The sequence below is a fragment of the Carcharodon carcharias genome, chromosome 16 (genome assembly GCF_017639515.1).
Source record: "Carcharodon carcharias isolate sCarCar2 chromosome 16, sCarCar2.pri, whole genome shotgun sequence".
NCBI classification, from domain to species: Eukaryota; Metazoa; Chordata; class Chondrichthyes; order Lamniformes; family Lamnidae; genus Carcharodon; species Carcharodon carcharias.
This window is the reverse complement of record NC_054482.1, coordinates 25,613,857-25,630,938: the sequence shown is the minus strand read 5'-3', so window position 1 is coordinate 25,630,938 and position 17,082 is coordinate 25,613,857. Positions and strand designations below refer to the sequence as shown.

Sequence of the window (17,082 nt, the reverse complement as noted above, 5' to 3'; positions counted from 1 at the left end):
GAAAAGATAGGCAGGTTGGCAGAGGGGGTGGGGTTGTTTTGTTAGTAAGAAATGTATTTAAATCGACAGCAAGAAATGATGTAGGGTCAGATGAATTAGAATCTGTGTGGGTAGAGTTGAGAAACTGCAAAGGTAAAAAATCCATAATGAAAGTTATGTACAGGCCTCCGAACAGTGGTCAGGATGTGGGGCACAAGATACACCAGGAGATAGAAAAGGTGTGTAAGAAAGGCAAGGTTACAGTGATCATGGGGATTTCAATATGCAGGTAGACTGGGAAAATCAGGTTGGTAGTGGATCCCAAGAAAAGGTATTTGTGGATGTCTACGAGATGGTTTTTTGGAGCAGCTTGTGGTGGAGCCCACTAGGGAACAGGCAATTCTAGATTTAGTGATGTGTAATGAGGCAGATTTGATAAGGGAGTTTAAGGTGAAGGAACCCTTAAGAGGAAGTGACTGTAATATGATAGAATTTACCCTGCAATTTGAGAGGAAAAAGTTGGAATCAGGTGTAACGGTATTACAGTTGAATAAAGGCAACTACAGAAGCATGAGGGAGGAGCTGGCCAGAATTGACTGAGAGTTGAGCCTAGCAGGAAAGACAATGGAACAGCAATGGCAGGAATTTCTGGGAGTAATTTGGGAGACACAGCAAAAATTCATCCCCATGAAGAAGAAGCATACTAAAGGGAGGACAAGGCAACCATGGCTAAAAGTTTTTTTAGATATATAAAGGGTAAGAGAGAGGCAAAAGTGAACATTGACCTGCTGGAAAATGACGCTGGAGAAGTAGTAGTGGGGAACAAAGAAATGGCAGAGGAACTGAATAGGTACTTTGCGTCAGTCTTCACAGTGGAAGACATGAGTGACATCCCCAAAGTTCAAGAGAATCGGGGGGGGCAGAGGTGAGTATGGTGGCCATTACCAAGGAGAAGGTGCTAGGAAAACTGAAAGGTCTGAAGCTGGATAAATACTTGGACCAGATGGATTACACCCCAGAGTTCTGAAGGAGATAGCTGAAGAGATAGTGGAGGCGTTAGTGGTGATCTTTCAGGAATCACTGGGGTCAGGGATGGTCCCAGAGGACTGGAAAATCGCTAATGTAACCCCCCCCCCCCCCCCCCCCCCCCCCCCGTTTAAGAAGAGAGTGAGGCAAAAGACGGGAAATTACAGGCCGATGAGCCTGACCTCGGTCGTTGGTAAGATTTTAGAGTCCACTATTAAGAATGAGATTTCAGAATACTTGAAAGTTCATGGTAAAATCGGGCAAAGTCAGTATGGTTTCATTAAGGGGAGGTCATGCCTGACAAATCTGTTAGAATTCTTTGAGGAGGCAACGAGTAGGTTAGACAAAGGAGAGCCAATGGATGTTATCTACTTGGACTTCCAGAAGGCCTTTGATAAGGTGCTGCACAGGAGGCTGCTCAGTAAGATAAGAGCCCATGGTGTTAGAGGCAAGGTACTAGCATCGATAGAAGATTGGCTGTCTGGCAGGAGGCAGAGAGTGGGGATAAGGGGGTCCTTCTCAGGATGGCGGCCGGTGACTAGTGGAGTTCCGCAAGGGTCAGTGTTGGGACCACAACTTTTCATTTTATACAGTAATGATCTAGATGAAGAAACTAAGGACATCCTGGCTAAATTTGCAGATATACAAAGAGGGACAGGTAGTATTGAGGAGGCGGGGAGGCTGCAGAAGGATTTGGACCAGTTAGGAGAATGGGCAAAGAAGTGACAGATGGAATACAATGTGGGGAAGTGTGAGGTCATGCACTTTGGTAGGAAGAATAGAGGCATAGGCTATTTTCTAAATGGGGAGAGAATTCAGAAATCTGGAGTGCAAAGGGACTTGGGAGTCCTAGTCCAGGATTCTCTTAAGGTTAACTTGCAGGTTGAGTCGGTAGTTAGGAAGGCAAATGCAATGTTGGCATTTATTTCAAGAATATAAAAGCAGGGATGTGCTGCTGAGGCTTTATAAGGCTCTGATCAGACCACATTTAGAATATTGTGAGCAATTTTGGGCTCCATATCTCAGGAAGGATTTTCTGGCCCTGGAGAGGGTCCAGAGGAGGTTCACGAGAACGATCCCAGGAATGAAAGGCTTAACATATGAGGAATGTTTGAGGACTCTTGGTCTATACTTGATGGAGTTTAGAAGGATGAGGAGGATGTGATTGAAACTTACAGAATACTGAAAGGTCTGGATAGAGTGGACGTGGGGAAGATGTTTCCATTAGTAGGAGAGACTAGGACCCAAGGGCATAGCCTCAGAGTAAAGGTAAGACCTTTTAGAACAGAGATGAGGAGAAACTTCTTTAGCCAGAGAGTAGTGAATCTATGGAATTCATTGCCACAGAAGGTTGTGGAGGCCCTGTCATTGAGTGTATTTAAGACCGAGATAGATATGTTCTTGATTGGTAAGGGGATCAAAGGTTACGGGGAGAAGGAGGGAGAATGGGGTTGAGAAACGTATCAGCCATGATTGAATGGCAGAGCAGACTTGATGGGCTGAATGGCCTAATGTCTGCTCCTATGTCTTATGGTGTTATGGTCTTATTTATGGAGCCTCCTCCTCTGTTTAGTTCTTTAATTGTCCACTACCACTGACAACTGGATGTAGCAGGACTGCAGAGCTTTGGTCTGATCATTGGTTGTGTGATTGCTTAGCTCTGTCTATCGCATGCTGCTTCTGTTTCTTTGTCGAGTGGGTATTCCTGCACTGTAGCTTCACCAGGTTGAAGCCTCATTTTTAGATATGCCTGGCATTGTTGTTGGCGTGCTCCCCTACACTTTTCCTTGAATCAGGGTTGACCCCCTGGCTTGATGTTAATGGTAGAGTGGGGGTATGCCAGGCCATGAGATTACAGATTGTAGTTGAATACAGTTCTGCTGCTGCTGATGGCCCACAGTGCCTTGTGGATGCCCAGTTTTGAGTTGCTAGACTGTTTGAAATCTATCCCATTTAGCACACTGGTAGTACCGCAGAAGACAATAGAGGGTATCCTCAATGTGAAGATGGGACTTTGTCTCCATGAGGATTTGTCACTCCTACCAATATTGTTATGGACAGATGCGTCTGTGACAGATAGATTGCTGAGGGAGCGAGGTCAAGCAGGTGGGTGGGTGTTCGGGCATTGACAGGGAGGTGGTAGATGGCAATCAGCAGGCGGTTTCCTTGCCCACGTTTGACCTGATGCTATGAGACTTCATGAGATCTGGAGTCAATGTTGAGTACTCCCATGGAAACTCTCTTCTGACTGTAAATCATTGGACAATCCCTCTGGTGGGTCTCTCCTGCCAATGGGGCAGGTCATACCCAGGGATGGTGATGGTGCTGTCTGAGACATTTATCTGTAAAGTATGATTCCCTGTGTATGGCAATGTCAGGCTGTTGCTTCACTATTCTGTGGGACAACCCTCCCAATTTTGGCATAAGCCCCCAGATGTTTGTAAGGAAGACTTTGCAGGGACCACAGGACTGGGTTTGCCATTGTTATTTCGGGTGCCTAGGTTGATGCCGGATGATCTGTCTGGTTTCATTCCTTTTTGTAGACTTCATAGCAGTTTGATACAACTGAGTGGCTTTCTAGGCATTTCAGAGGGCATTTAAGAGTCAACCAAATTGATTGTGGGTCTGGGGTCATACCTAGGCCAGATCAGGTAAGGACAGCAGATTTCTTTCCCTAAAAGGCATTAGTAAACTTGGTGGGTATTTATGTCAATCAATGATAGTTTTCTGGTCACCATTACATTTCATGGTTAATTGAATTTAAATTCCATCAGCTGCCATGGTAGGATTTTAATCTGAGCCCCTAGAGCATTAGCCTGGCCCTCTGAGTTACTTGTCCAGTGACATTACCACAGCCTGACCCTGAAATGCAGTCACTGTTGAGCTCGTCTTATCAGCCATTTCAGACCCCATTGAATCAGAGTGAAAGCAAGTTGTCCTCCATCCCTGGAGCTTGCCTAAGAGAAGACGTATCACTGTTGTAATGTAGGAAACACGGCAGCCAATTTGCACATAGCAAATTCCGCTCAACAGAAATGTGATAATGACCAAATAACCTGCTTTTGTGACGTTGATTGAGGGATAAATATTGACCAGAGGATAACTCACCTGGTTTTTAAAATATTTCCATGGAATCTTTTACATCCACCTGAGAGCCAGAAATATCAGCTTAACATGTTACCGAAGAGAAAAGAACATATTTGTAGCAGATCTTGGTACAAAGCTGGAAATCAGATATTTTTGACACTGTGATAAATACTTTCATTGATCTGGACTCATCTCAAAGTGATTCAAATTATGATAAATACTGTGACAAGACTCCATGGTAGTCCTTCTGTGCTTGAGCTTGCACTAAGAGCAATGAGCTGATTGTTTTGTTATATTGGATGAGGTAGGATGCTGGCCAGAGCACCAGGAGAGCACCCTGCTTTTTGAATAGTATTGTGGGATCCTGAGTATCTATGTGAAGAGGCAGATCTTACTATCTTAGTTTAAGGATTGGATACTTTTGTGGGGTGCAAATGAGTTTCCTTTTTAAAAAAGAAACCTTCCCTGTACTTTTCCTCACAAGCTTAGCAACAGGCTTCTTCAGTGCTGTTCTAAAATATCTGGCCACTTGGAGGCATCCAAGACTGCTCTCTGAAAGTGTCTACCCTTCCCCTTTGTACTTTCATTGCCTGTGTTCATGCAATTGGCAGCTCATTACCTAAGGGAGGAAAATGTTGAACGTCCGATGTATTGCTATTTTCTTAAGCCCAAACATGTTTATAGCAAGTCTCCCACCATATCCTCCCAAACTCTCACTCCCCAGTTTTGTTGTAGGAGATTAAATTGGCTGCAAGTGAGCTGGGTGGATGAGATTTAAAATTGAGTCGTGTTTTCTTAATTTATGACATCTCTATGAAACATTATTGCTTTCAAACATCGGACCACTGAACCTATGTACGTTGTATTTACAGTGTGTGAGTAGAAAGTGCTTTGATTTTCTGTTCCTTCAGCTGTGAACAGACTTGAAGAACCTACAAAGCTATGTGGAATGTGAATTGATCCAATGAAGGGTTATTTTGTGTTTGAAATGAATATGCCAGTGAATGCTGGGGAGTAGAATGTTTTTTCCAGAGCTACCAGTTAGTGTCAGCTTTCCAGATTAGATGGCTTTGGGACATATTTTTAACATGTAAAAGATGTTGTGTTAATGCAAGTTATTGTAATCAACAGTTGAGCAATACTCCCTTTAATCTGTCTGAACATCAATAGGGTGCCCTTACTGTACTGCTGTCATTTTTTTTTACATTCACAGCCAAACCATGTAGCCTCTCTGTATCCATTTACTGCCGGATTAGGTGCCTTCTTTTAGAGCCAACTAGGAGCTATGAAAGCCCAGAACCATTTCAAGAAAGAAAAGACCTTTGTTCCATCAATCTGGGTTGGATTCTAACCCAATCTACAGAGGTAACAGGGCAGCAGTTTGTCCCCAGCTACCTATTTGCATATGCTATTTCAAAAATAAGTGTTCTGTTTTCCTATGGCACAAACTGAAATGATTTTCTGATGCTATTCGTTCCCTGTTGTAAATACAGGATTCAGAACAAATATTTTTGTTTGAAATGTCAAGTGTTTGGTGGGGAGAGAGGGCATTAAAATGGTTTAGATCACCAAAAGCCTTTAACTTCCTGATATTGCACAGAATTTTCAATTTCACCAAGCAAAGCCTGAACTTTTTCCAAAAACGTTCTACAAAACGCATTCTCGGGAGGGACTTCCAGGCAGAAAGGCAATTTTAGACATCCCATAATGTGTGCAAACTCCGGTTTCAATGTATCAGGTTATATGTGGGCCTTGGATAGAATTGCTATCCTAAGCCCGTATCATCCAGCAAGAAGGCTACTTTAAAGCACATATTTTTAAACATCTTTTGGTTTGTGTCTCACTATTTTGGGCCTGAGCAGCAAGCGTTGATAATCACCACCCTGTCATTAAAAACTAGCAGGCCCTCTCTCAGGCAGCCTCTCTCTCAACTTCTGTTTGGGGTGCTGGGAAATGCTTTGTCTTTTCCTTTTGAATAATAATAAAAATGATCAGCATTTCATCCGGAATCTATCATCCGACCAGCTGTGCTTATCCAGAAATGTTTGTTTTTATTTTTGACTTCCAACATTTGTGGATTTTCCCTTCAGCTTTCCCATCTAACTCCCTGTCTAAAAGCAGTAGCTCACCCAGGAGGAATTGTGGACATAAACCACTTCAGTGGCACTATGCCACCTGAAACAATGTGGTTTTTCAAAAGCTGCCAACAGGCATCAGCATTCAATGGTTCCATGTGGTATTTAGCTGGAGAAAGCTTTTTGTTTTTTCAAATAGTAATCTTTGTGACTGCCCCATGAAAGTCTTGTTTTCTCTCTCTTTAGACCTGAATAGTTTTGCCTTTCGGACTCATACTTGTGGGGAGCTGGGTACCGCTCACATCGGTCAAGAGGTCAGACTCTGTGGCTGGGTTCAGTACCAGAGGTATGTACGCAGTCTTTTGTTCCTTTACTGATTTGTACCAAATAAAGGTCAGTGATTAAGGTATGATATTTACGTATTGAACATATTGATTATAAAACAATGCTAACAGATAAAATCTAAGCCAGCAATAAAATATATTTTAGATAAAAGCAAAAATAAAGCAAAAAACTGTGGATGCTGGAAATCCAAAACAAAAACAAAAATACCTGGAAAAACTCAGCAGGTCTGGCAGCATCTGCGGAGAGGAACACAGTTAACGTTTCGAGTCCGAATGACCCTTCAACAGAACGTAAAATATATTTTGTTTGATTTATTTGATTTTTATGTCAGCTTTTACATAACAAACTCCTTATTATGATTCACGATCCAGATACTTTTTTCATGTTTGGTGAAGAAATATTTTATGATCTGAAGAAACAAGAGAGCTCTCTGGTCCGTCTTTTGACTCTACCTTTGAACTGTTTAGAATTTACTTTTGTCCCTAACCTAACATGAACAGTGCGCAGTTGAAGGAGTGGGTGGCTAGCTCTGCTTCAAACCTGCACACTGTCCTGCTCTAAAGGTGCATTCTACAGTCACTCTCCCTAAGTTTTAGAAACGTTGACACCTGTTTCGATTCAACATTATTATTTGCTCAGGCTTTCCAAATAACAGGCACAGGAATTAGGAATTATAATGAATAAAATACCAGCACTGTTTTTAAAGTAACAACAAACATAACTCAACCTGACCTTCCCATCAGCATTTCTATTTCTCACTCTCCGTGAATATCTCCATGTAAGTTGCCAGCCGTTTTGTGTACTTTTCCCACACTTCTCCTTAGTTTCCTGGACTCTGCCTGAGGACAAGTAGGAGCTATGAACAGCTCCACATTGTGTGCCAGTGTTTCTCTACAGTCACAGATGGGCTACAGATTGAAAGTTGGAATCCCTGTCCACTTTTGTTTCTTTAAATATCACCCAGTTAGCGTGTAGCATTGCAAGAAGCCAGGAAGTAGATTAGCCCTAACTCCTGGTCCTCTTAACTAAGGAATAGACTGTAGCAGGAGTGAGTAAAGAAGCTAACTTTGAAAGGTGGAATAAAAACAAAAAAACTGCGGATGCTGGAAATCCAAAACAAAAACAAAAACAGAATTACCTGGAAAAACTCAGCAGGTCTGGCAGCATCGGCAGAGAAGAAAAGAGTTGACGTTTCGAGTCCTCATGACCCTTCGACAGAACTTGAGTTCGAGTCCAAGAAAGAGTTGAAATATAAGCTGGTTATATTGAAATATAAGGTGGAATACCATTGAAAACTGTCGCCGGCTGCTTTGTGTCATTAACTGTTCTTGTGTTTGTTCAGACAGGATATCTTTATTGTGCTGAGAGATTTTGATGGATTAACGCAAATTGTTATACCACAGGAGAAGGTAAGTAGGTTTAGAGTTGAGCAAATTTTATGACAGTAACCACCACAGCTATTGTACTTGCTTAATTGTTGTTGTAAAGCAGTAGGTTTAGAGTTTAAAGATGTAATCCCTCAGTATTTTATTAGTTAAATTTGTTAAAAATTTTGTTATGCCAAGTTATTCCCAAGCAAGAGCATTTTATAAGCTTTTCTTCCTCTTCTTGAACAGCCCATTGGCTGAGATTCCACTGCCAGCAAATAATAATATTGGAGTCTCTTTGCCTCCATCCCAGTTTGGAAAAGACAGGGTGACTCTTCAGGGTTTCATTCGATGTCACAGACGGGCAGAACCCCACAGCTTTCCATTCCTGGCAAATTGGGTGACAATATTTGTAAAACTCTACCCTTTAGACTGGCAGTGCAGTTTGCATTTGCTGTTTGAAATCCATTCATTGTCAACCAGCCATGTTACACATCTTTACAAAAAATATTTTTTATTGACTCTTTAAAGCATGGATTTCACATTTGAACTTTGTTGTGATGCCTCTTTCCACAGTCCACTGCACACCTCCAGAAGATATTGTGTGAACTTCCTCTTGAATCTGTAATTACTGTCACTGGAACAGTCATCCCCCGACCACCAGGACAAGCCAATTTGGTCAGTTGTTTATTTCTGTATCGCCTGTACCCCTCAAGATTTTCAAGAGATGAATATGGGGCAGGATTTTGCCCTTGGTGGTGGTGGTTGGGAAGCCGACTGCCGCCCGCGATCGGCTCCGCACCACGATTTCACGCAGGCAGGCCTAGTGTGGATTGCGATCAGTAGTGCTGCCTGTGTGGATGGGGGTGGGGGGGGTTGGTGGGTGGCAAGCAGGCTTAGCACACAGTTCGCGCATGCCCGAGAAACAATGCTTCAATCTCCCTGAGGCATGGAGCTTCCTCAGGGAGATTGAAGCATTGTGTAAAATAAAATGAAGAGAGTAAAAATTTAATAAAACATGTACCTTCATGTAACTCTGTCACGTGAGCTGGGACATGTTTTTAGTTCTAAAATAAAGTTTTTATTTATTGTTTATTTGCTTTAGGAAACCTCATTCCGCTTGTGGATGAGGTTTCCTAAAAAATGTAAAAGCCGCTTGGCCTTTTCGCCTGCCCGCCAACCATTAGGTTGGATAGGCAGCCTAAATTTAAATTTAATTAGATTATTAATGGCCTTAATAGGCTAACTCCAGCGCGTGCCTGCTGAACGAAATATTGCAAGACTGCGCGATGACGTCAGGAAACATGCCCGACATCATCGCGAATAATTTTATGCTTAGGCATTTTGGGCACGTGCCCGCACGCCTAGTGTAATATTCTGCCCATTGTTTTTATTGGACTCTTGCCATTATATGCCTCTAGATTAACTGTTCTATTTGCCCAATGCTAGATGTGAGTCAGTGTTATAAACTGGCTTTGCCAGTTAAGATGCATACATCTTCCCAAGATTCTACAATGTTCGTCAATCCAGCTGTTTTCTCCCCCATTAGATGGGAGCTGTTGTAGAGTCATAGAGGTCTACAGCACAGAAGAAGGCCCTTCGGCCCATCAAGTCTGTTCTGGCTAAACAAGTACCTAACTATTCTAATCCCATTTTCTAGCACTGTACTTGTTCACCATTTGTTTACTACATTCCTGCTGCAGGCCCCATTCCCATTGACACCCACTCTTAGACCTGCCACTGTTGTTCCTCAACCAATAATATTGAGGATGCTTTGTCTCTGTGTATAGCGTCCATCCATTGCTCTCCAGTGACCCATTGACTGGAAATTTAATGTGAGGAATTATAGGCATAAAGCCACGTGGCAGTGTTTTGGTACAGAAATACCCTTGTGCCATCTACCAGACTGGCAATGTAACATTACCATAACAAATATGTTTTCCTTTGTTTTTAAGTTATTTTCTCCTTTGTTATTTCCTGGACTGAGAGTGATTCATAGCTTCCTGCAATTGGTTTTCTGAATTGTTGCTAGGGTGTCCTTGAGCTTGGCTCACCGCACAATTTTTCTGTCCATCTCCCCTTAACTCCTGTTTCCCAAGCCTATGGTGTAATAGGTTACAGTGCATCTGCTGTTTAATTTTACAACATATTTTAAACAAAGCTGTTTCAAAGGCATTTTGTTACAGAAATGCTACTCTGTACATTAGTATTATAGCTTCATCAAAACAATTTTTCTTTAAAAATCAAAATATCTACATAATATATATTAAATGATCTTGTATGTTTCCTGTCTAGAATATGTTGCTTCCTTTTGTCAGCCTTTTCCATTATAAATTCTCATGTCCATACTTATAATGGAAATTGCTGATGTAAATTTATAAAGCTGTAATTGCACCTTTTTCACCAGTGGTAGCACTGTAGTGCCTCAGCTTTGCATGTCTGAACTCCTTAACCTGTGCTCACATTTTGTTATTTAACTATAAATAATATGTTGCGGACCCAGATGGGAGAAGTGCGCAGTTAGATCAAGCCCCACTTTTCAAAGGTCGCAACAATAATTTAAATGTTTAATTCACCCAAAAAACTGGCCAACTGATTACCTTTGATACTGTTAATTCCCTGCATAAAAAGATTCTGATCAAGCTTCTTTCAGTAAACACAAAAAATGATTTGTTACAAAATAAACTGCTTTTTAAAAAGAAGTTAATAAACTAGTTAACATACAAGTTGTAGTTTAGAAGTATAACGACTTTCCCATTTTAAAAAAAAGACATTTGAACCCCCCCATGCACACACACACAAACATTACAGAACAAGACAAACACATTCCCCTGCAGAGGCTGGAGTATGGGAGCATTTCTTGAAAAGGATAAAATTCGAAGAGATCTCGATGCTGTTGATATAACAGAATTCTGGTCACAATAGATCTGAAAGTCCTTTTGGATGTATTTTTTGGTGCGACTGTCCTTAATGACTCTTACTTATCTATCAGACTTTCAAAATAAAACAGATGAGTTATCCTGATGAGACATTTCTGAGGAAGATTTAACACAAAGATGTGGCAGAGAGAGGAAAAGACAGTCTTTTTCTTGCAACTTGCTTCTAAGGCACCCACACACACTCTCTGCCTGAGAGTTTTAAAAAGACATAGTTGTTCAAAGAATACTTCTCTCAGGCCAGGTGTTTTTAACCAATCAGCAGTCTTTAGCCTGACAAGAGCAATTCTTTGCTAATTAGATATACAAAATATCTCTTCCCTCACCAGGTGTTCCTCACTGGGCATCTATCTTGGCCCATGGTTTTCTGAAGAATGGCTTTTTCATAGCCCCAAATTAATATTGCAAACTTTTAAAAATAGCTCAGGAGGAAGAATGTCTAAAATTCAATGTCCTTCAAATTTTCCAAAAAACAGGTTCCTCACAAATAGTACAAATCAAACAAAAGGGGCAGAGTATATAATTGTAAAATGCGGACTGACAATTGTAAGAATTTGACTTAGTTTACCTCCTGCTCAGCAATACTGCTTCACCTGAAGGATACACTTGATCTTGACTCCTTATGTTAGATCTTCACTTTGTGTGATAATGCTTGACTGAAGTGTCAACCTAGGTTTTGTGGTCAATACTTAATAAAATGTGCTGTAAACTTAGTGTCATTCAGACATTGTGCATTTTTTTTTCTTTTATACTGGATACTTTAGTTTTGTTATGCAAATTTCAATATGGTTTTGCCTTGATAGTGTGAAATCTGCTCCATTTGACAGATTGCCTTTGCATTTTAGGAAATGCCAACAGGTAAGATTGAAGTGCGAATGCAGCATGCTGAAATTCTGAACAGATGCAGGAAGCTGCCTTTTGAAACCAAAGAGCTTGTAAAGGTGAGCCCTGGAGTTAAAACACAAGCAACTTTTCCCCCCTTTTTTGCTCCTCCTAAAACAAAGCACTCTTCAACTTATTTCACTGTCAAGCTATCTGATAGTTCTGCTCAAAAGGTTTTCATATCTCATGCTGTAACCATGTGCAAGATTGATTAGGAATGAGCTGGGATGCAGTTTCCACTGTTCTACCACATCACTGACTCTGTGGAATATGACCTCAAATTTCTCTTGTTTAATAGTGACACTGTTTGAATTCCTGTTTTTGGTTTTCTTCTTGACTTGAAGCTGTTGATTTACATTGGGTTCTGGTACCAAATTTGTCAACGCCCATCCAATAAGTCACCCAGTTGATCTTTTTTCTAACTCAGCCAGCTGAATGAATCTTGCAAGAATGTAAGAGGAGTGGTAGGGATTGCAGCAAAGCCCAATTCTGTCTTCACCCAGTGGCCTCATGGCTTTCAGCACAGGTCACCAGATTGTGATTGGAAATAAGAATGCTGGCCAACCTTTCCTTTCCCTAATCCATAAGCACTGGAGTCATTGTAAACCCCAACTGCCACCCTTCTTGAGATCAGTTAACTCACCAAAGGCCAAATACTACGGCCAGAATATTCCTGTTGGCGAGTTGGGGGCAGGGCTCGCTTGCCGACGCAGGATGATGTCGGGGGCAACCCCTGACATCATCCCGGTCCACTTAAATCTTTAGGAAAGTGGGCGGACAGCGAAATCAGCTGTCTGCCCGCCAACCTGTCAGTGGCCAGTTGAGGCCGTTGACAGGATAATTAAGATAATTAACGACCCTGCCCGTCCAACCTTAAGGTTGGCAGGCAGGCCAGGAGCCCCAGCGGGCTTCTGATAAAATATGAAACCTTATCGCAGCATGAGGTTTCATGACCGTTTTTTAAAACTTTGATAAAGTTTCTGTGCTTCTTACTAACATGTCCCATCTCGTGTGACATTGTCACATGAGGGAACATGGTAATAATTTTTTTATTTTTAAAGTTTTTTCGACTGTCAGTAATCTCCCTGAGACAGCACTTAGTCTCAGGGAGATGTGCGCGAAAGAGCGCACTTTGACAGTTGGGGATCCCTCCTCCTCTCTCCCCCACCCCCCCTGCACAGGAAGCAAATAGCACTTCCTGCTGGGTGGGCTTTAATTGTCCCGCCCACTCAAAATAGCAGCAGGCACCGTTTCAGCGGTGGGGGTCGGCTGCCCGCCCACCGCTGAGCCAGTGGGGCTCACCCGCCCACCAAGGGCAAAATTCTGCCGTGTATTTTCGATCTTTCTGGCAGTACCTTCACCTATCTTTTATGTACTTGGAAGCTGATTATTCTTACGGATGTTTCCTATCCCAAGAGAACCACCATTGCCTAGACAGCTACTTGTAGAACGGCTGTGCACCCTTGCCTCTTTTGCATGTTTTGCTTTTCCTCTTCCCGCTAATTTATCAACTGCCATGGTAAAGAACGGATGAAAGTCTTGCTAATTGTACATAACAACTGTGAATACTTCATGCTGTATTGGTATCCTAAGGTGCTATATAAATGCAAGTTCTGTCTCTCCTAAAGAAGGTATCCTTCTGGTTTCTATTAATGATAAACTCATAACTGTACATTGTAGAGCAGATATTTTGAAAGGGTTTCTTAACCCATTCCTGCAGTTGTTATCTTCTGCCCCAACTCTTCCAAAGGCAGTGACTTCTACAGGCTGGAGGCAGCCAAGAGACTGTTTGTCCTTTGGACAGTGAATGTTGATGTTTGATCATGGGAGTCATAACATTCTATCCTAGTTCTGTCTTCATCTGGCTAATGTCCAGCTGTGACGCTCCAGACAGGAGCATCGCTCCTAACCCAGAGGCGTTCAGGCTATTAGTAGTGCCTTCAACGTTGACCCAACTGAAATAATCTAATTCAACTCAGGCCAGGAATCGGTTCCAGACAGTATGGCTCAAAGCCATAGCACACTGAGCTAATGGGAGTAGCTCTAATGGAGAGCATTCTAAAGCTCATTTGTTGCACTTGGTGCCTCTCAAGATTCTATATAAGCTGACTGACTCTACTGATATACAAGGTTTTTTGGTATTTCATATAGATGCTAATAGATGATAGAAAAGTATCACTGAAACTGAAAGGAAGAATCAACAAGACGGTTTTGAGACTGGCCTTGTTGTATAGTGCAAAATCTGGACGACATCACAAAGAGAGAGCTACGACTAGATACTAATGAGATACAGATGCTGAGATGGAGTTATGGAGTAACCAAAAAGCAAAAAATCAGAAACCAGCATGGTATCGGTGAGTGAAGATTGTGGGATCATCGAAGAAAGTAGCCAAGAAGAGACCGAAATGATATGGTCACCTGTTGCAGAGAGACAGAGGAATGTGATGAGGGTGGCCAGAAAGGAGGAGAAAATGAAGCCCTAAGACCAGATGGAAAGATGCAGTGGCAAGAGACTTTAATGCATCGGAAGAGGAATTGGGTGAATAACTGGAGGAGATGGAGAAGGGTTATCAACCATCATTGTGGCAATCCCAAGTAAAATAGGAGAAGCTGAAAGAAGAAAATAGATTGCTTATAACATACCATTAACAGTACATCCTATCTCCTCACCCTGGCAATAGAACCGGAGGACAGATCAGATGAAATGTTTGTAATGAGTGAGTTGCGATGATCTAAGATTCACTGCCTGAAAGGGGGGGATTTATACTTGAAAAGGAAAAATATTTATGGCAATGCAGAAAGAACAGGGGAGTGGGGTTAATTAGATCACTCTTTCAAGGAACTGGCACAGGCACAATGAGCAAAATAGCCTCCTTCTGTGCTGTAATATTTTGTACTTTAAGTTTTTATGTTTTTGCCACTTCCTGGCACATTCGGCTTTTTAAAAAAATTCTGAATTTCTACTTTTCTGTAGAAATCGGAAGCACTGCGTATGCAGCATCGCTACCTAGACCTGAGGAGCTCCCAGATGCAGTACAGCTTGCGACTGCGCTCCCAGATGGTCATGAGGATGCGAGAGTATCTCTGTAATTTACACGGTAAGCAACACTGGTTTACATATATTTCACACCTGCCACCCCATTTGGTCCTCCTTACTTTCTCCTTTTATATATTTTTACCCTTCTATCCTGTGGTAGCACTCTTCCATTGAGGCAGAATTATGTATTCAAGCCTCACTGAAGGGTCTTGAATTCAGGCTGATGACAATGCAGTGCTGAGGGTGTGCCACACTGTCATAAGCACTGTCTCTTTCAGACAAGGCCCTAACCCAGCCATTCATAGAGTTTTTAAAAAATGTATGACAGCGCAGAGCGCCACAGAGATTTGAAATTTAAGCAAAGCAAAATCAGCAGAGTTGTCATAGTGCAGAAACAAACACCAAGGGAATTTGAGAAAATAACATCACGTTAAATGCAAGTAGGAGGATGTCTCATCATAAGGAGGGGTGGTGGGATAAGTTACAGATATATATTTAACTTAACCTACCAAGACATAAGACTTAATTAAATTAAACTAAAAGCAAAAAACTGCGAATGCTGGAAATCCAAAACAAAAACAAAAATACCTGGAAAAATTCAGCAGGTCTGGCAGCACATTCCTTTAGATAATATCACCACCTTCAACACCTCTTTGTTCTTTTGTCTGTGACATCTTTGGTTATCTCCACCTATCACTGGCCCTCTATCCAGCTCTTCTTGTCCCCCCCCCCCAAACCAGTTTATATTTCACCCCTTTTCTATTTTTCCTTAGTTCTGTTGAAGAGTCATGCGGACTCGAAACGTTAACTGTGTTCCTCTCCACAGATGCTGCCAGACCTGCTGAGTTTTTCCAGGTATTTTTGTTTTTTTTTTGTTACAAAACTTAATTACCTGATCTAGTTTAATTTCTGGTAACTTTCATCTGTTTTTTACCATGGCAGTTGATAAATTAGCAGTTTACCCACAGGAATCGGGAAGAGGAATCTGATCAGTAGAGGCATGGCAGGGCATCTCAGTTCCACCCTATGCCATGAATCAATACTGTTGGATATCTCTTGTTAATTGTGGCCTGTTGTTACAAGCTGACCCAACTGGATTTTCTCTATATACTGGAATAGTTGGTGTTTATATTACACCTTTAATCAGTTCACTCTTCTTCAGCAAAGATGCAAATTTGGTAAAATTGTATTGGTCAAAAAATGCACAAAATAATAGACATGAGATTTATTATAATTTTCAGCTAGTATATTCATTTAGTACCTAACTTTTTTCTCTTGATTTGTCTCCAGGTTTTGTAGATGTGGAAACTCCAACATTATTTAAGAAAACTCCTGGGGTAGGTACGCAAGATAATTATCTTTCTACATCACCACACTACTCCTTTACAGTTTCTTTTCTAATGTATATCATTTTCCCCACCTTGTTTGCCCTTCATCCTGTCACACACTGTTCCTAAACCTAGATGATGGGTGGGCTACCTGCTTCCAGGCATGTGACATTCTTGATTTTGTCACAATGCATTCAGGAGAAGTTCAAGGTTGCTTTCCTCTAATTTGCCCTCTCCCCTCCATCTCCCTGTGGAGAGAATACTGACTCAGCATCTTACTGTGGAGGCACAGAAGTCTATTCTCATGCTTGCTCAGTACCTCCCAGCAAAGGTCAGTGGAGAGAAATTAGAAACAAAGGTACTGCCTGATATTTAATTTTTGTTTTCCAAATACTTAAGAGCAATTATAGTGCCTTTACTGGTTTCTGACTGGGATCAGATAACTCCACACACACCTGGCACTTTGCAGCTCTCTGGGTATACAACCCCACCACAGGATGCATTTTCTTGATAAGTTGCAGAGGAGCTGTTCTTGTTTTAATTGTCATGTTAGCTCTCATTGTATCACCCTTCAGTCTTCAGCCAGTTCAGTTCACTCCACCTGATGTCAAGAAACGGCTGAAGGCACTGGATATTGCAAAGGCTATGGGCCCTGACAATATTCCGGCAATTGTACTGAAGACTTCTGCTCCAGAACTAGCCGTGGCCTAGCCAAGCTGTTCCAGTACAGCTACAGCATTGGCATCTACCCAACAATGTGGAAAATTGCCAAGATATGTGCTGAGCATAAAAAGCAGGACAAATCCAACCCAGCCAATTACGGCCCCATCAGTCTTCTCTGGATCATCAGCAAAGTGCTGGAAGGTGTCGTTGACAGTGCTATCAAGTGGCACTTAAACAGCAATAACCTACTCACTGATGTTCAGTTAGGGTTTTGCCAGGGCCGCTCAGCTCCTGACCTCGTTACAGCCTTGGTCCAAACATGGACAAAATGGCTGGACTCAAGAGGTGAGGTGAGGG

General features: G+C 41.9%; 1 protein-coding gene across 2 annotated transcripts in view; it reads left to right on the top strand.

The window, feature by feature from the left end:
- dars2 (aspartyl-tRNA synthetase 2, mitochondrial) overlaps nt 1-17,082 on the top strand; it is a 59,188-nt gene that overhangs the window by 2,585 nt on the left and 39,521 nt on the right. For both annotated transcript variants that reach the window (XM_041208547.1, XM_041208546.1), the window contains exons 2-7: nt 6,414-6,513; nt 7,855-7,921; nt 8,456-8,557; nt 11,661-11,756; nt 14,672-14,795; nt 16,025-16,071. In XM_041208547.1, the coding sequence (XP_041064481.1) occupies nt 6,414-6,513; nt 7,855-7,921; nt 8,456-8,557; nt 11,661-11,756; nt 14,672-14,795; nt 16,025-16,071 (536 nt within the window). The remainder of the gene's footprint in view (nt 1-6,413; nt 6,514-7,854; nt 7,922-8,455; nt 8,558-11,660; nt 11,757-14,671; nt 14,796-16,024; nt 16,072-17,082) is intronic.